The sequence below is a fragment of the Harpia harpyja genome, chromosome 16 (genome assembly GCF_026419915.1).
Source record: "Harpia harpyja isolate bHarHar1 chromosome 16, bHarHar1 primary haplotype, whole genome shotgun sequence".
Lineage (NCBI taxonomy): Eukaryota > Metazoa > Chordata > Aves > Accipitriformes > Accipitridae > Harpia > Harpia harpyja.
Window position 1 is genome coordinate 7,199,252 of NC_068955.1, and position 19,233 is coordinate 7,218,484.

Sequence of the window (19,233 nt, forward strand, 5' to 3'; positions counted from 1 at the left end):
AGGACATAGCCTTGTGTCATGGGGTATTTGCTATGAATAGTTGTTTGGGGAAAGTCAGAGGTCTCCTTTGTCCTATTCAGAGCCAAATTATTAACTTGTTACTGCAGAGCTTGCAAAATGAAAAAAAAAAGAAAAAAAGAAAAAAAGAGCCACATTGACCGAAATATGTTTTCTGCTTCTTTTCAGGGAATCTGACTAAACATATGAAGTCAAAGGCCCACAGCAAAAAATGTCAGGAGATGGGCGTGTTGGTATCTTCACTGGTGGATCTGGAAGCCGAAGAAGGTAAAATCTTTCATGTTATAAACCTGCTATTGCTGCTAAGAGAGGGCAATACCCATTCAGGCAGGAAACATGCTCCACAGATCATCTTTTCAAGGATGTGGAGCAGTTTTGTTCACCCCAGGCTCCTTCCAGCCCCCAAGAGGGGATGTCTGCTTGCATGGGATGGGTTACGGGGCCATCCTGGGAGTCTGCATCCGTGGGACAGTCTGTGAGCCAGTGTCTCCCTGCTGGGGGTTGTGCGTGTTTGTCTGAAGTATTTTGGCTGGCTGCAGACAGAGGCAAGAGTAAACAGACGGGTAGGGAGCATCCTGCATTTGGCCCAGTGCTCTGCATGTGGGCTATATACATAATAATAAATAGTGGATCCGTAGCGTGAGAAGGTGCTTCTTGGTATTTTGGGGTATCTCTAGCAGGGAGTTCAGGAGCCTGACTGCTGTGCTCTGGAAGAACCTGGGTCTCTCCTGGCCGCATAGGGCGTCTCTTAAGCACCAAAATGAGACCCACCCCTGAGGATGCATTGCATGAGGCTGTGAACCCCCACTTTGCTGCTGCAAGCACGGTCTGGTGGGTGAAGGAGAAAAATCAGTCCTGGCACCCGGACAGCATATTTTACTGGAGCTGAAGTGCTAAGCATGAGTGCGGGGTGACCCTTTGGTGCGCGGCCTGTGCAGGTTGTGGTGATCTTGCAGAGGGAATGCACTCCAGCAATGCAGGAGTATTAATAATTTGGGGGATACCTTCCTCTTGAAAGGGCCTCCAGAGAAGGACTTTTCCATAAGGATCATCTTCTAGGGACCTGCCTGTCTTACTGTATTTGGCTGATGCCAAGAGACTCCAAATTACCAGTGCAAACGCGGGTTGCGTCTAGAGGGACTGGTGCATGCATGAGCTGCCCCCATCTCTGCAGGCAGACCCAGGCGGGACGCTGCACCACTGCTGGAGACCTCAGCCTACCAGGCTGGGGTGTGAGCGGCATGGAGGCAGCTGCTTCCCTCATCCCGCGCTCTCATGCATCTTTTCCATGTGTAGGATGAAGGTGGATTACCTAGGTCGGAAATGATCTGGAAGATTTCTCAGTAGGGAAAGAGCCAGCAAAACTAAAATAACATGGTGCTTTGGCATTTAATGGCATTATTCTGAGTGCTTTACAAGGAGATACATTTACCTTGACTCACCTGCTTATTTCTTTCATCTACTTAGGCAAAAACACACACACACGCACGAAGTCTGTCCAAGGGTCTGTAAATTCAGGAGTCTATCTGTTCTTTGAGAAGGATGCATGACTCTCTTATTTAGTAATTTCCGCCCTGGTTTATAGTATCTGCAGCTGAATTTCCCTGAAGTCATCCCGAGAAGCAGATCTCCTGGGAGGCTGGGCAGCATCAGGCAGGAGTGTGGTGACCATAAGCACTCCTGTCTCCGTCAGAAATGTTGAGGGAAAGGTGAGGAAGATCTCCAAGCTGGGAGATGAAGGAATGTGGGGAAGTCTCATGTATACTTAGCTGTTTGAGCTAGAAAAAGATATTTTACCCAAATTATTGGAGGCTGCGCTCCGACAGCTGTGAAGGGTTAGGTTATGTGTCTCCAGGGAACAGTTAGATGTTTTTACAATTGTTATTCTGTTTCCTTTAGTAAGACCCTGAGTATTCGGGGCTGGAGCCGCAGTGCAGGAATGATGGGGAAGAAGCCTTAGGGGCAGCAGATCTCAAGTCCTCATGAAATTTTGGTTCATCTGTATTTGTGTTCAGCAGGTTGTTTGCATTTATAGGAAACAGTGCACACAGCAGCTATAGAGGGAAGAGAGGCTCTGGGAGCACAGGTCTGTCTCTGTCACAGTATGTTTATTCCTGGATAAAACACTTAGTGCCACAGAGCAGGGTGGTGTTTTCTGTTTGCATTGCATTGCAGGCTGGTCATGACACCATTGACCCTTCCTGGCTGCCACCCCAGAAATCCCAGCATGAAAGCAGCTCTTGTGGTTGTCTTCAGCACTTTTTTTCCCCTGTTTCCTGTTTCATCCCTGTCTCACCCCAAACAATTTTGATTTCCCCATCTCTGGGATTCATTCTGCCACAGCCCGCAAGGGTTTGTTGACAATGGGTTAAAATGAACTTCATAAAACACATGGCGCCACGGTTATTTTTATAAAGTGAACATCAGCTGAGCAAGTTCTGGAGACAGCACTGTGAGCCAGGGAATGTTAACTCGGCAGGAACAACAAACAGCGCTTATCACCCCAGTTCCCTGCTGAGGTCGAGTCCCTCAGAGGCTTTATTGGGAAAGGGGCTGGTTCCCGGGACATGGGCAGTGTCACACGCTTCCTGCTTCCTAGGTAATTAAAAATCACTAAGTGTGTTTCCCTACGTAGCCCGTGGTGGGAATGGGGTTTGCTCTGCTGCAGGCTGCAACCCTTCGTGCCATGGAGGGAGCTTGCGGCGCAGGTGGTTCACAGGGCTGGGGATGCTGTGCCGGCCGGGCAGCCCTGGTCGCTGGGACCCCTGAGATGCTTTAAGTCTCAGTTTTTGGATATCGAAGCTCAGAAATGCTGTCCCCTGCTGTGCGCTGTATCCTTGGGGTATCTCCATGCTGGTTAATTAAACCATGCAGCAGACATTTGCAGGGACTGGCACGCCATTGTCTCAACTTAAACTGCAGGAGCGATCAACAAGACATCTGTGGTTCAGGCCATCTACCACACTTCAAAAAAAATGCTAAGCACAGTTTGAGAATTAGCATTCCTGCAGAGGAGGTTGGATGTGGCCACCCTGTTTTGGAGGCACAGAGGTGCAGATGCAGAGCAATCTGATGAGGCTGCAGGGCTTGGGTCACTGTCCTGCGACAAGTGTGGCTTGGAGGACTGATGTGACCGTCCTTTACCTGAACAGACCACAGCTCAACTTGCCAGCAGACAACCTGTAGGAGATATCAGAGAAGTCCTACTGGTTAACCAGTTTCAAACCCCAGTGATCCCCCAGTGCAATGGTACCATGCTCTTTCAGGCTTGGGTTCTGGTTCAGGCCAGGTGGAGTCACCTGGGCGGTCAGGGGACGAGGACCTGGGAGAAAGAGTGAGCCCTATGGCATTACCAGACACCTATGCCCCCTTTCACAGTGCCTTTCCTGACATGTACAGGGATGCACAAAGGGTCTTCCAGGCCACACAGAATAAACATCTAGCCAAGGCTAAGGATATCTGACCTGGCTGACGGTGTGCCGCTTTGTCTCAAGGGATGGCTTGCTTCCTTTTAAATCTGCTTGAACTTCTGGCTTTTCTCCAGCTCTTCAGAGCAACTTTTCGATCAGGCAGAGACATGCTGTACTTGGCCGTGGCCTTTCCAAAGGAGGACATGGCCAACAGAAAAACCTAGTTGGGGATTTTGCAGTAGCCGCCCCAAGGGAGAAGTGTTGGCATGGTGTTAGCAGTGGGAGGCTGCTCCCGTGTGGGGCTGCTGGAGAACTCCTTCAGCCCAGGAACTCACTTAAAATAATTGATTAGATGATGTCTCCAGAAATCCCTCTCTGCTGTTATACCACCCGTCAGTGGTGCTTCTGCAGATCAAAGCTAGATAGGGAAAGAGGAAAGTGGCTCCTGAAATGTTGGTTGCATGACTCTGAAAAGAACAACCGTTATTTTAAACCTTTCCATTATAGTCAATTAGAACTAATGAATCATATTAATTGAGTGTCACTTTTGAAAACCTGCATATCAGAAGTCCTATTTATGTTACATGTAATTGCAGGCTTCTGAGGACAGACCGCAAGGGTTCACTTTGCTAGTCCAGGGGAATGCTTTCGTTCATGATTTCCTTCATTCATTCATCCCCGGGCTCATACAGGGTTAATAGCAGTGCACTCAGCAGCGTGTTGTGCAAGCGGTGCGAAAGCCCATCCAGGCTTTCAGCTGATGGGAGCGCTCTCCTTGTGAAAATGGAGGTCTAGCAGGTGGTGAGGCTGAGCTGGTCTCAGCCTTTGGCCTCATGAAAAGAGTAGGTCTAAACAAAAGCCCAAGAAAGGTCTGCCTTGCATCTCCAGGTCAGCTGAGAGAGCACTCAGTGGAAAGGATGGGACCATCAGCTGGGGGACTTTTTTGGGGGGCTATCATTAACTCATTGGTCCCTGACTGCTTGTGGCTGAGCACGTGGTGGTTGGTCACGTACTAAGCCCAGCAAGGAAAGGCCCTACCTGGACTGCAGAGGACAGGAACCCATTAGCTTTCGGAAGGGACTCCTCTCCCGTTGTTGCTGTTGGCTGTGTGGCTGCTCACTGGAATGTGTTGCGCTGTCTGGACTTTATTGCATTATGCAAGCAATCCATGTAATTTTAGAATTACAAAAAATATACAGTCCCCATTTCCTCCCATTGATGAAGACCATTTGTGTTTGTGTAAAGGGGACGGTCTGCCAGGAAGGAATGCAGAAAGGTGAAAACGGGAAGGCGTGGTATCAGAGGATGTTTCCTTTGTTTCCTTCCAGCTTCTTTTTCACCTGGTTAAAGCTAACACTGGACTTCTGCTGAAATTTCAAATATTCTGCCTCATGACTAAGGAGGCCCATCGCTCACAAATGCTAAGTAAATACTAAATAAAACAGCCAAGAAGATGGTCAGAAAATCATATTTTGTACTGTAATGGTTGGGGTTATTTGGATGGATGAGAAAATAACATAAAAATGGCAGAAAGGTACATAAGAAATCAGAGATCACAGCTGTAGCACACATCCCCTGTTCTCAGAGTACTGGATTGCAATGAGCTTTCCCCTGTGTAACCACAGAGCGTCTTCTCTCTTCTTTGCAAAGAGGCTCAAAGCAGAGCCTAGCAAGGACTATTTTAATTAAAAAAAAAAAAAAAAGAAAAAAAAGACGACTATTTCCATGTGACACAAACCAGCACAGGAAGATCGTCGTGCTTTCCTTTGGGGGCAGACGGGGAGGGAGCAGCAATTCCTAAAACTCCCTGGATTATTTTAAACTAGAGTTATATTTCACTTGATTGTTTTTATTTCTATTTAAGGGGCAAGAGAAAGTAAGGGGAGTTACTATAAAAGGAGATTGGAGTATAATTCTTCCCTTGTGCATTGGTTTTGCTTGGTGTGATTGCACTAGTTTGGTGGAATAACCTTAGAATAACACACGTGTAATGATATGCAACCCTCAGACAAAGCCATCGACAGGGCACGTTTTCACTAGCTCCCTCTCTCCTTCCTTTTTCCATCTCTCCCTCCCTCCCTCCCTCCCTCCCTGTCTTCTCCTGACTTGCCCTTTCTCTGCCCATTAGCTCAGCAAAATGCATTTCAATTGCAAGAAGCCAGGGCTCAGGTCTGAGCTCTCTTTCTGCCTGCAAGAAGTGTGTTAGGAAGCCAAAGCAAATTCCCTTTGGGCTGTCCCAGGACTCGCTGAAATGTTTCCCTTGGTGGCAAATGTAAACAACTCCCCATTGAGAAGCTGGCTTCATGTTTCCCTCACTCCATACTTCTGACCTTGCTCTGTGTCCTGGCCAGTGCCTGTCCATTGTGTGACTGGGGCCAAAAAAGGAGACCACACGGGACAAGGCTCTCAGAGCCATGCAGTGGAGGCTGAGGCTATAGCTGCCTGTCCATCCCGAAGCCCATAGATGTCAAATCCTGAAACCAGAGACAGGGACTAGCTCACAGCTCTGGTAGTGAAATGCATTCCTTTTCCAAGCAAGAAATATGCACAGTTCACCCTACAGCTGGGAGAACTGGTCCTTTGCAATAATATTTGTTCTGAACTCAGTTCCTTTGGGAGTTTGCAAACAACCCACCACTGGATCCTGGGTTCAGCAAACACCATCATTATACAAGCATTTCACAATGCAAGTCAGCCTCTTGGTGGAGAGCTGCTGACTTCAACTCGATGCTGTATGAGTTCTGCAGTAGGTCTCGCTTTATGGACTAGTTAACAGATACTTTTGAAATGGGGTGAGGAGCAAATGAGATTCATTTCAGGTTGAATCTTGGATGGATAATCAGCCTTGGTAAAATACATGTCTTATTTCACTGGCAATGCCAAATACTTCATGAGCATTTATTAGTAAGGCCCTGTTATTCAAAGTAAACAAAATTAGACTTTTTATCCATAGGTCACAGTGACTTCTCACTGTGTGGCCATGTCCCCTTCTGAAAACCACCCTGCCTGCTGCAGGCAGGTGTGGTCCAGCCTCAGTGTTAGCGCCGTTTAATTTCCCCTCCGGCTCGTCCTGCTGACAGATGGCAGCTCTAAATGGAAAACCATTTCCGTGTTCATCAGAGGAGGAACAGTGTCCTAGGCTGAACTGATGGGGAAAGGAGGCCAGCAGTGCTGCAATTAGTTACCGGGCTTCACACAGGTGTCAAAGCAGCATCCAGACGTTCTCCATCCAAGGCCAGGGACCAAGCGTGTCCCAGCAGCTCTGCACCCATCATCTTGGTGCTTGGCACAAACAGAGTTTGAGAAACTGCTATTTTATTAGCCCCTCCAGAGCAGTGGGGATTTGCAGGAAAGCCTCCTGACTGCAATTTTGTTGAGCTACAGTGACATCCAGTGGCTGTTCCCGATGGACCTCTTCAGGCTGAGCTTACATTTCTGCCAGGATCACTGCACATCTGGCATGGGGAAATGCAGATTTTTCTCAGCGCAGAGCAGAGCCGCGGGTGAGCCGGCAGCAATCTGCTTGGGAGCTTGGTACTGATCTCAGAAAGCTTCTGCTGGCCCTTAAAAGTAGGAGAGAGATGCTGGTTTTTTACCTGCAGATATATTTCAAATCCTTTAGAATTTGCTTTTTGTATACTCCTCGCTGTTTACAAGCTCTTATTCACAAAGCATCCCCGTGCAAGGCCCTCCACAGACAGACAGCAAAAACCTCTGCCATAAAGAAGAGTCTGCATCATAGCTAGAATTTATCAAAATAAGGGAAAATCCACAGAGGTTCTTCCAACTCTATTGTTTCCTTTTTAATACAAGTCTTGTCTTGCTAATGTTTAACCATCATGTAATCTAGGCAGGAAAAGGCCCAAGATGTGGAGGATGGGAGCAGTCATCCCAGCAACTTTCCTGTACTTTGGCAGCTGTAGATATTTTGTAGGTACCATTGCAACAAATGGTCATAAAAAGCCCACCAAAGGATGATAGTGCTGCCATTATCCTCATCTATTAAGAGCCTTTTTTGCATTTCTAGAGAAAGGCAGGCAGGGGTATGAAGGTGTACAGCAGAAGCAGGGACCGATGGCTGCATGTATTGACGGAGCAATGGCTGGAACCAAAATTAGGGTAGAGCAGGAGGTCCCAATGGTGAGATTCACTGGGATCTGCTGGGATCATCAGGAGTGGAGCTGGCACAGAGGGCAAGACTGCAGGCTTTAAAGCATGAGATGCTCAGATCTAGGAAATCGCTGGGTCCTCTCTCCTCTTGTCCCCTTAGAACTTTTGAGCAGATTTAGCACAAAAATAGTCCCTGTATGTGTGCTTTACACTCTCTGTTTTGTGTTTGCCCATCCCTTCAGGAACCAGTGAAGACCTATTCCAGGACTCTGAGGGGCGGGAGGGATCTGAGCCAATTGAGGAACACCAGTTTTCAGACCTAGAGGAATCTGACGATGATGATGACAATGAAGATGAGGAAGATGAGGAGGAGGAGGAGAGCCAAGATGAGCCACCTTTAAAGTTGCTGGAAGGTAAACATAGCACCCTTCCGACGCACTCTTCAGGTGGCTCTCCATCGTCTCAAGAGGAAGGCACCGAAATATCATTGTCCGTAGCCCAAGAAACTGTTTCCAGCAGCCAAAAAGTAGGTGAAGGCCAGCAGGCCTCCTCCTCAGGACTGGAAACAAAGTGGTCAGCAGACAGCAGTGACATTGCTGTGTGCCACAGCTTCTTGAGTCTCCACAGACCAGCTTTGACCTCCACCGAACAATTGGCTTCTGCTGAAAGAGAGTCTGTCACAAGGCCACAGATGTCCTTAGTTATGGACCTGTCAACCTCAAAAGACACCTCCCCAAGAAAAAGGTGGTCTCCGAGCCAGGACTCTGGCAGAGGTGGTGGCAGCAGCAGACCAATGCTAGCAAGAAAGCACCTATTAACCAAAAATGAAACTTCACCGAAACGGTTTTCGCCAACTGGAGAACTGTCTTCTCTCAGGTGCCTGTCTCCAGGGAGAGGGTTGTCTCCTTGCCAGCGCGTCTCTCCTAGGAGGGAGGCATCTCCACTGAGATGTGTGTCACCAAGACTTGAGCTGTCGCCCAGCAGGCATCTTTCCCCTAGAAGAGAGCTGTCCCCAAGAACATACCTTCCACCAGAAGGAGAAGTCTCCCCTGTGAGGCACTCGTCGCCGAGCAGAGAGATGTCATCAGTCAGATATTTATCGCTGAAGAAAGTCTCGTCTCCAGGCTGTTCAGAGTCGTCTAGGTATCCATCTCCTGGGAAAGAGGACTTGCCTGGTACTAGCAAATCAGCAGCAGATGACAAAGTTCAAAGCTCATATCAAGCCCAGCACGGGATATTATCTTCGATGCCTCTACCTCACAGGTTCTTTGGCAAAAATGTACAGCTCTATGAGTCCAAGCTGGTAAGTTCAAGACCCTCTTGCTTTCTAGTCCCTGCAGTATGTTCTGTGATATGTTTTTTAATGAGGGTTGCAATACAGAAGTGCACAGTGACTCTGATTGTGACCAATGTCACAGGTAACCCAGAGAAAAGTGACAGCGGACAGCAATGGGTTTTGCACCCATTTTGGTCCTGCCCATCTCAGTTGAAGAGAAATAAAGTTGTCCCTTCTCCAAGGGATTATTTAAAATCCCGACCCAACCAGTCTCCTGCTGAGACAAGCAGTAAGGATGACCACTTACCAATGACTAGTTGTCACTGAGAGGCTTTTTTTCCCTGGGAATTTCATACCCACTTCTGAGATCTCACCAGCTGGGATGAAGCTGTGACCATTTTTCACTGGTCAGTGACCTGGACCAGATCTGAACTAGCCATTGCACTCTATTGCTGGCTCCTGGGCTACGTATACACGCAGCCAACTCTGTTAGATTAACTGCTGAGAAATGTTTGTTTGGACATCTCTGATTTCATCTCACTTCTCTCTTCAGCACAGAGAGGTGTTTCCCACTGGGTCCAGAAAATTATTTAATCTCTCTGCTGGACATATCAAATCCTATGGGTAAAGGAAAATTGCATGTTCCTCCCACTGCTACAGGCAAATTAGACGTCGGGTTTGGTGGAACGTTTCCCATTTCTACTGAAGTGCCTGGCTCTCCTGTAATTTATGCTGATGAACATGAGATTCAGTTGCTGGAGTTGCTCTGCTGTGAAACTGGTGTGAGGAGAGACTCGAGCCCTTAGGGACTGCACTGGGAAGAGAGAGGCCTTTATACAACCTCTGGAGAACCTGTCACGGCAGATGCTGACCCAGGTCTTCTCCAGAAAAGCCACGCTGCCCAGTGTGCGTTTCTTCCATGTCTATGATAACGTACCGTCTTCTGGTGCTGTCTTCCTTCTGCTTTCCACTATGAGTGTTTGTCTTACCTTCTCAGAGACTATCCTTTGTTTTAGGTCCAAACTTTTGCTTACTTTAATGCTATTTCCCTTTCCTGTCAATTAACTTCTTGTGGTGAATCTCAGGGCTGTGGAAACCCCCGTCCTTCAACTCTAAAGCACCTCTGTCAGGAAAACTGCCCACTGCCACTACTTGTGGCAAATCCCCTAAGCTGCCTAGTCCACAGTAGGAAACAATATTGTATACTCCTGCTTATCTGCCCGTTCACACCTTTTAACTTACAATCTCATACACATACCTTTTTGCTCCATTTTCCTATTCCTTTTATGCACCCAAAGTCACCACTGTTGCTTTTCTCATGTGCCTCCAAAGCAACAATAAAGACCTAACCGGGAAACTTTCCATTTATCAGCAAGATGGACAGCTGGGCTTTCATTGCAAAATTATGTTCCTGGTAAGGCTACAAGAGACAGAAAGATCAGAGGTGGATTTATCAGATCCCAAACGGAGCTCTGTGCTCAAAACTGGTGCTCTATGCATTACTTAGAAACAATCTTAGCTTACCTTCAGTGTAAGGCTTTCTGCCAAGTCTGTGCATCAGGCCTGACCATGACCATCTTTCTTCCCACTGGCTCTTGCTGTAGGTAGTCTCTCCTTCTGGTGGCTGTTGCACCATTGAGATGATTTGTTTGGGGGTTTCCCAGCCTGCCTATAGTGATTCTGCCAAGATTTCATGTGGATAAGTGAGATTTAGCAAGTCTTTGGACTTGTAACTTCTGACCAAGTATACATTATCTTCAGTGGCTCTTGCTTTCTCTCTCTTCTGTTCTCTTTTGCTGCTTTCCTCTGTTGCCTCTTCATAGAGATCCAGCTCGCAGGGTCAGGCAATTCTTCATAATTCTACAAAGAAATATGCCCTCCAGTGAATCCTCAAATTTTATAGCTAACCCCATCTTAATGGAAAGTTGGTTGCAGTTTCTATTGCTTCCTCTTCTTGGGAGTCCTGTTTAAGGGTTTAGTTATAACCTCATCACTAATTAATCCATTTCTGTTTAGCCACATATCTCTCCATGATGTACGTTAGGAAACTATGTGAAGCACCGAGAGAGAAAGAGGAACAGGTAAAATGGTAGGGTCTTAACCCTTGATTTCTACAGACCACACCATGAGGGTGGTGGTGGGGACCACACTGACGGGTGTGCTTTGTCTCAAACGAGAGTTAATGCTATCTCTCGCTTGGTCCAAAACATCCTTGCAAGTAGCAGCTGTAAGGATGTAATCCTGCTTTAAGAAAGTACAGTAAAAATAAAGAGCATTATTCTGGGCTCTCAGAAACCCCATGTACTGAAAGGGATCCAAGGCAGCTTGGATGGCAGGAAACACTGGCATCCTCTGCCAGGGTTTCAGAGGCAACTCTGATAATAGGACAAGGGGTGATGGTTTTAGGCTAAAAGAAGGTAGATTCAGACTAGCTAGAAGGAAGAAATTTTTTATGATGAGGGTGGTGAAATACTGGAACAGGTTGCCTAGAGGGGCATTCCAGGGATGCCCCATCCCTGGAAACATTCAAGGTCAGGTTGGACGGGGCTCTGAGCAACCTGATCTAGTTGAAGATGTCCCTGCTCATCGCAGGGGGGTTGGACTAGATGACCTTGAAAGGTCCCTTCCAACCCAAATCATTCTATGATTTTATAATGATCCAAGCCTGAACCAAAGCCCTGGATCTGTTCCCCAACAGGCTGTGGGCATATTTGTACCCAGAAGGCAAACACTGTGGGTTGTGTTGCTCCCTACCTTAAAGGTTTGGGAGTCCAAATCTTCCTCGATTGATTGATCTCCCTCAAATTAGAATAAAATGTTAAGAAAACCAATACTTACAGTGAGCATTAATGATGCTAATGCTGTAACTTTTACGTTGCACTGATTCAGCTGTTTCTTTTCCCTCTCCGGTGCAGAAGATAGAACCACGAAGCCCAACATGCTCACCTGGCATCATGCAGCCTGTCTGCTCCAGACCCTTGCAGGCACCTCATGAAATACATGTCCACACTCCCAGCCGAGGGGAGGAGAATGTCTTCAGCCATCTCCCGTTGCATTCGCAGCAGCTCACGAGGACCCCGTATCCTATGATTCCCATTGGGGGCATCCAGATGGTCCAGGCGAGGCCAAGCACCCATCCCAGCTTGGTGCCCAGTTCAGTTGTGTCCCTGCAAGCGGGATGCTTTGCCTCTGGCAGCAGCAGCTTCACCGAGTTCAGCCGGGCTCCCAAGAGGGACGAGGAACCACAGGTCCCACGGGAGCCATCGTCGGCATCTGTCTCCCCGGTTGCAAAGGTTTCTAAATACACGCTGTCCCCAGAGCTTGCGAGCAGTGGTTGCTTAGAAGAGAAAATGAGGACTAGTGAGCTTCAGCAAAAGACAGACCAGGAGGAATACAGGGTAAAAATGTTCGCTGAGTCTAGCCACGCGGAGCAGGCAGGCTGCTCGGCATCCCCAGCCAGCCCCAGCACAACCGACGAGCACTCTCCAAAGCCTTCGACAAGCGGGGAAGAACCCTTGAAAAAAACGGGCAAGAAGCAATCTGGCAGCTCGAGCACTTCCTTTGAATCATCCTGCACTTTCATCTCAGATCTCCCCTCCCAGCCGTTGGACCGAAGCAGCAGCACCGGCTGCCTCTCAGAGCCCTCATCGAGCCATTCGCACGCCCAGCCGTTCTCCGTCCGGAGGAGAAACCTCTCCGGAGAGCCCAGTCGCCAAGGGGGAACCTCCAGGAAGAGCAGTCCACAGCTAGAGCACGCAGATTTAGGTCAAACTCAAAAAAAGGTGGATGAAAACACAGGAAGTACTTAAGCCTCCACCATCTGTTCCACCTTTAGGCTTCCTATGTAAAATCAACAGACATTTTCAACACTATTTCCTTTAGTATAATCATCGCTATAAGAAGCACTCTAGTGAATGACCAAACCCATGGAAGATTCCTGGTTTTCTTTGTCCCAGTCTGGTATTATCTCCACATGTATGCAGTTACTTGTGCCTTTTTCTATACCTTTTGTTGCTTGAAATGTACAAAACTGTTTGAGGCTGTGAATATTTTTTTAGAGTTTTTTGGAAAGGGGTTTGTTAGACCTTGTCTTTTTTGCCATTTAGGTGTGCGTAATTATGGGCCTGAGAGATGCAGAAAGGAAAGGGTTAAGCATTTTAAGAGGAAGAAGATGCACTGAAAACAAAAACAAAACAGAAAAACTTTTTTATATTGATTAAATGATTAAAAAAAAAACCAAACCCTTGCTCCTGTGTACAGAAGTTTATGATTCGTATTTATTACATGCTTTATTTAATTCTCGCAAAGTGCTTGTTTTTTTTTTTCTCGCATCCCTCTGATTGCCTATGGTTGTGCTTTAAACAGTTGAGACTGCTTTACATTTGAAAAACATGTTTACCCTGAACTTGTAAATGAAACTAGCACTTCCTTGAGTAGGGGGAGGTTCATTCACAGCGAGAGAAATTGTCACTCAAAAGAGAAAATGAATCTTGAGCATCCCTCCTTCCTGCAGAACCCATCAAAGCACTTTTCTAAAAAGGGACAAAAAAAGGTTCTTCTTCAAAGATTTAACTTCAAGAACATAGGAATGTATCGAATGTAGACCCAGTGCCAGGAATGGTGTCTCTCGCTGGACGAGCCGGCCTCCTGCTTGCTTTAATCCTTCCATCCCGCGCCCCCTCCCCGCGCGCACGGCCGCTCCGCGATGCTCCCCACGTCACCCCGGCAAAGTCATGCCTGTGCCTGAGAGCCCCTCTTTTCTGGGGTTTGGAAGCCCTCTGTAAACACCCTCCCTTGGTCTAAGAGTGGAAGTAAACTCAGCCTTGCAACCATTTTTCCTCCGTAATTTTTTAGTTGCAGACAAGCTCCCTCCATCCCATCCCCACTCTGTCCTGGCTGGTTTGGCTTCGTTGAGCTCTAGGGATGCAGGAGTAGTTTGTGCTCTGCTCGTTTGCACGCCTGCGGCTCTGTAACTCACAAGTGACTCTGTGTCTTATTTTAATTTTATTTATTTATTTAAGCGGAACGTCGCAAACGTAGTCCTTATTGTGCAGATGGGCCCTTTTTTGGTGTTTTGGAAGAAAAAAGTTATGATGCTGAGTGGTTAATGTTTGCAGTCAGCTTGTTATGCATGCACAGTAACTTTTTCCAGAGCAAATTTTTAACTATGACCATCCGTAGCAGAGCAATGGCCTCTACTGCCAATAGATACGATACCAAATACAGAGAGACCCGATGGAGCCATTCCTCTCTGTCACGTTAACATACTTTTTAAAATACAAATGTTCGATACATGTTTGCCCTAGCAGACAGCAGGCTCTTTACTACTTCAGAGGGTTTTCTGGTCTATGGAATCTGTACAAACCTCTTTTTTTTTTATTAAAAAAAAAAAAAAATATATAAATATTTAACCAGTGGACCAGTTCTTTCTTCTTTCAGAGCTGTTCCAGTTTATCGGGTACGTAATACGCTTTTTAAAAAAAAAAAAAAATTAAAAGAAATCAAATAAAACCCTGAATGAGAACATATTTCCTTGCCAGACTTGATGAGCTATGAACTGTTCCCGTTTCACGGGCAAATAATATAAATTTTTTAATAATCTTCTGTGATTTTTTTTTTTCTTTTCTTGTAAAGGGAATTAAGTACAAAAGAAGATATCATGGAAATAACATTAAGGCTGTGACACTGACCAAAACAATGTCCAGAACCCATTTATACCTTAATTAGCACTTTTATCAAGTTTCCCTTTTTCCCATCTCCCCCTCTTTGGCCCCAAGCCTGGAAGCTGGTCCTGCTTTCAAACCTGGCCAGATCACATGGCAGGAGTAAGGGGCTGAGAGTTCAGTTCAGTGTAGCAACTCTGTTCAGTGAAACTCTTAAGCACCAGCTTAAATCCTACTCAGACTTTAAGCGTGTGCTTAATATCAAGATGACTCAGAGTGGACTGCTCAGCCAGGGTCTGTGTGAGCATCCCTGGAAACCATCCACCAAATCTAGTGACGGTTTTGACCTTCCTGGCTTCTGCCATTTTTCTTCCCATTGCCCTTGTCACACACTTAACATTATTCCACGGTAGCTTTTTGTATTTAATTTTTTTTTTATATATATATATATATATATATATAAATTGTACATAAAGAAAAATAATGCAGCAGTTGTGCACTCAGCATCCTGGTTTTGTTAGGTTCATTTGACATGAGCTTTGGGCTAGATCAAATTTGCTCGGCTTCTTTCTGTAACTGTATTTTAATCCTTGACCTGTTGTTACTTTGCATTGGGTTTTTTTTTTTCTCCCTCTGTCATTTCTGGACAGAAGAAAAAAAAAATGGCCCAACAAACCCCAGAAGTCATTACATTGGTTTCTTGCTTTTGTTATTGTGCTTTATTTTTTTTATTTATTATTATTTTTTAAAGCTTTTCCAGCACCTCAAGATGAGTTGAAGCTTTCTGCATCTCAGCTGCAGAGCATCCAGGCTGGCAGCCGGCGCTGCGTGGGGCAGCGGTGTGTGCGACCATCCAGATGCCTTCGCCCGCAGCCAAACGAAAGCGGGGAGAGGAGTTTGGGAAAGGGCTGTGCAGCAGTGAGGTGCTCCCCGGGTCAGGCCCTGCTCAGATCCCATGCCCACCACCTGGCAGCCACGGAGCGGGTGCATGCAGGGACCGCTGAAAACTCAGGAGATGGGCAAAAAAAACCCCAGGGCTGTGCCGAGTCTTGACCCGGTTCGGCTTCTTAGCAGAGCGGCTGCGGGCCTGGCAGGGGAGGCTCTGGCTGGAGTGAAATGGTGCTTCATGCTTTACCTAACGGGCGCAATATGGCCTATTGGATAGGCAAAAAGGATCACAAAAAAAAAAAAAATTTTGTATTTAAGGGCTAATTATCACACTGACAGCTCAGAGCTCCGCGGGAAGGGTGTCCTCCTCCGTGCCGGCACCAGCATCTCCATCTGTGGGCAGGGCGGGCAGCCCCAGCCCTGCTGTGAAACCATAGCATGACCTTGTGCAAATCGTGTCTCCCCTCTGCCTCATACTCACCCAAGGAGCACAGTGATGCAGCTCCACCGATTTTCAGAGTTGTGCGTTATTTACAGCGGGGCTGAAAGACCCAGCCTTCACTGGCGGCTGCCTTTCCTACCTGGAGTAGCCATTGACTTCCCTGTGTCACACTTGGTGAAAGCTGTTTGCAGGTCACAGCTTTTAATATCACTCTGGGTGTCTGTTCTGTCTGCAAAATAGGGATAATCCTGATTTACTTTCCACAAGGGCTGCAGAGGTGGCTAAGTTTGGATCTGTACAGACGCTTTGCAGAGCAGCTAGCAGTGTTACTTGCAAGAGAATGTATTAATAATGCCAATAGGCAAATTAAAAACCAGACCCCAGCCCTTCCTCTTCATTGGCAGGTGGAGATAAAATCCCCTGCTTTTCTTATGGCAGAGGTTCTTAAATTTATAGTCCATGAAGGCACATAGCCTCCAGAGACTGGCTGCTGCTCTTTGTTATGTAGCTGGTTAATCAGCCAAAACCCTACTCTGATATTCCCTTCCCTGGTAAGCTGTTTGTGTAGCTCCCATGAATGCAGGTACTCAATGGCAAACGGATGCTCTAGCATCCAAGAAATCATTCTGCACAGAGGACTTGGCCCATGCTCTTAAATAACTCCTTGAAGCAGTCATGTTACGTACCGAGCCTTATATCCAGAGCTAATAAAGCACTTGTATGTTGGCTTAAGCATTTCTGGAGTTTCAGTAACTTCGTTGTGCTTAAGCATGAATTTAGCTTCTTTCATCAAGGTTACAGAGCTCAGCGTCTTGTGGGACTGACCAGACCATGGGAGGAACAGAGGGGGGCAGTTGGCTCCCAAAAATGACCCCGTGCCTTGAAGCAGGTCTCTGTCAGCTCTAATAATTATTCACAGGTTGTTGGCTGGATACCCAGGAACTGCAGCAGAAAACTCTTAAAAGTAATGATGAAGTAGCTGTGACTTTACAGCTTATGACTGGGACATGTATTTCATCACCTGCTCCTAAGGGGTGACATTTTCACCCTGGTGTCTATAAAGTTACACTCCCCGGCCAGTGCTCGGGCTCGCTGATAAAAGCCACCCGCCAGTCCCAAGCCCTGCTCTCGCTCGAGCCCCGTCAAAGCTGCTGGGGTTTGCTGCGAGTGCTCGGTCGGTCCCGCTGCCCGCTCGCTTGCCGAGCCCAGGAGCTGGACACGGCAGGAGATGTCTGTGGGCAGAGCTGGGCGATGCCGACTGCAGTCAACCGGAGGGACGTGTCCAAGCACCCTTCCAGTTGTTGACCATCGGCTCCATCGGAGCGATGTCGGGCACAACTGGCCACCTCCCCATCGCTTTTCTTTCACTGCCACCAAAAAATCTGCAAAAGAGTTGGTATTCTCTTAAGCCAGCTTTCACTTTTACCTGGGTTTTGTTTTAAATCCACAGAAACAGCACCTGAACAAGCAATATACTTGGTCACGCAGAAGTCATTAAAATTATTCCAGTTTTCATGCAAAATCCTGGACAATTTGATCTAGCCCTTTTCTGCTGTTCTTGCAATAGCTTTTCATTTGCTGACTTGGTTTCATCATGTGCTTTTCTTTTTTTTTTTAATATTTCCATCTATTGCACAGTATTTACAAATAAAACCATATTGTAAATTATTTTCAAAAAATAAAAAAAAAAATTAAAAAAATCAGTCCTGATGGCATAAAACCAATCTTTTCATTACTGAGATATGATGGCACTTACGATCACTTTAGTAAATGTAATGTAAAAAATAATAATAATAATAATAATAATAATAATGTGTACGCAAATTTAATATACATGGTCTCATGTAAGATAAATATTTGCCTTTTTTTCTAAAAGGTGTATGTATTCTGTAAGTGGAATAGTCTGTAGAAAGTTTCTATATGTTCTTAAAATGGCAATACATTCCAAAAAAGGTACTGTAAATATGTACAGCATACAATGTAATTTGGTAGTTTTGCCTGTAATTTTATTTTAACTCCAGTTTCTACACTTGCATCTTGCAATGTCTGTATGGTTATATCAGTGCAAAAAAATGCAGGTAAAAGCACAGTCTGATGTAAAAAAAAAAACAACAAAACCAAACAAAAACCACAAAAAAACACAAAACAAAAAAAAAAACAAAAAGAAGAAGAAAAAATACTCAGTATTTGATGTTTGTGACCCTTATTGTAAATGACATCTGTACTGTGAATGAGAAGTTTTTACAAGTATAATATTGCCTTTACTACAGCTCAGATTGTCTGCTCAGTCTGAGCATATTTTTAAAAAAATAGCATGTTGGAATAAATTTTAAAGTCCCAACATATTACTACTTGCATGACTGGCAGTCTTTAATTTTCATTTTATTTAGCACAGTCAGGGACCTGGGATGTAAAACGATGGAGGCAACTTCAGATAAACCAGTGTTAAGTTGCAGCCACCCCTCCCAAGCAATCGCCGCTGAAACACCCCAGTTGCATGTAAAGTGCTGCCATCACAGAAATGCGATGAACATAGTTTTTTTCAGTATTTCCTCCTTGCAGTGCAGAGGTAGGGAAGCAAAGGTACGTGGTGGATGCTCTGATGGGGCTCTGCAGAGGCCGGACTGAATTCAGTGCACTGATCGGAGACCATCTGCAGGAAGCATCGCTGGGTTTGATTTTTTTAAGAAGTGTCTTTCCTTGCTGGATCCCCCAAAACCTGGGATGCTGCACAGCATCCCGAGGTGGCCGCATAAGCTACGGGGGTCTTGCCTGGCTTTCCGCTGCCAGGTGAAGCAATGTGCCCTGCCAGAAAGCCAAGGGGCTGCTTTCCTCATTCCCTCCTTGTCTCACCCCTCCAGACTGTCCTTCGCCCTCCGCGGCACGTCTGGGCATTTCTCCCCACTGCGTCCCTCCTCTGCCCCACTCGTGTGCCAGGGTGCTGCCTGCCCCGCTGCCTGGGCACCCCGGCACAGGGCCAGCTGAGGGAAAGCAACCCTGAAGAGGTCACTTTGGAGCAGGAAGGGAATCTGCTCCCCTCCTCGTCCTGCTTTGCCCCTTCGCCCTGCCGGCAGGGAGCAGCTCGGGGGTTTGCTGCACCCCAGCACCCCTGTGAACCCCAACCTTTCTGACCACGCTCTCCAGCTAGTACAAGCCTCGGTGCAGCAAGCATCGCGTCTCGGGAGCCAGGCCTGCCTGAGACTGGGGCATCGCCAGTGCTGCTCCTGAAATAAGCATGACCATTAGAAAAAAAAAAAAAAGAAAAAAAAAAAAGAAAAGCCTGTAATTTCCCCCAGCTAATTGTCCTTCCAATGAAGCAGGCTGCCCTCAGCCCATCGGTTCCCTTTATGCATCAGTAAACCCTCCTGGGCAACTTCCCACCTGCTCATCTTCACCCCATCGCCTCCAGCGGTCTGACCAGCCTTT

The 19,233-nt window shown here is 46.7% G+C and overlaps 1 protein-coding gene across 7 annotated transcripts in view; it reads left to right on the forward strand.

Annotated features, from left to right (window-relative positions):
- Nucleotides 1-18,152, forward strand: part of HIVEP3 (HIVEP zinc finger 3) — a 276,534-nt gene extending 258,382 nt beyond the window's left edge. For 5 of the 7 annotated variants that reach the window (XM_052811190.1, XM_052811191.1, XM_052811195.1 and 2 more), the window contains 3 exons: nt 187-285; nt 7,781-8,841; nt 11,730-18,152. In XM_052811190.1, the coding sequence (XP_052667150.1) occupies nt 187-285; nt 7,781-8,841; nt 11,730-12,623 (2,054 nt within the window). In that variant the 3' untranslated portion in view covers nt 12,624-18,152. The other 2 variants (XM_052811197.1, XM_052811196.1) reach the window with 2 other exon arrangements.
- Nucleotides 18,153-19,233: the final 1,081 nt, after the last annotated feature.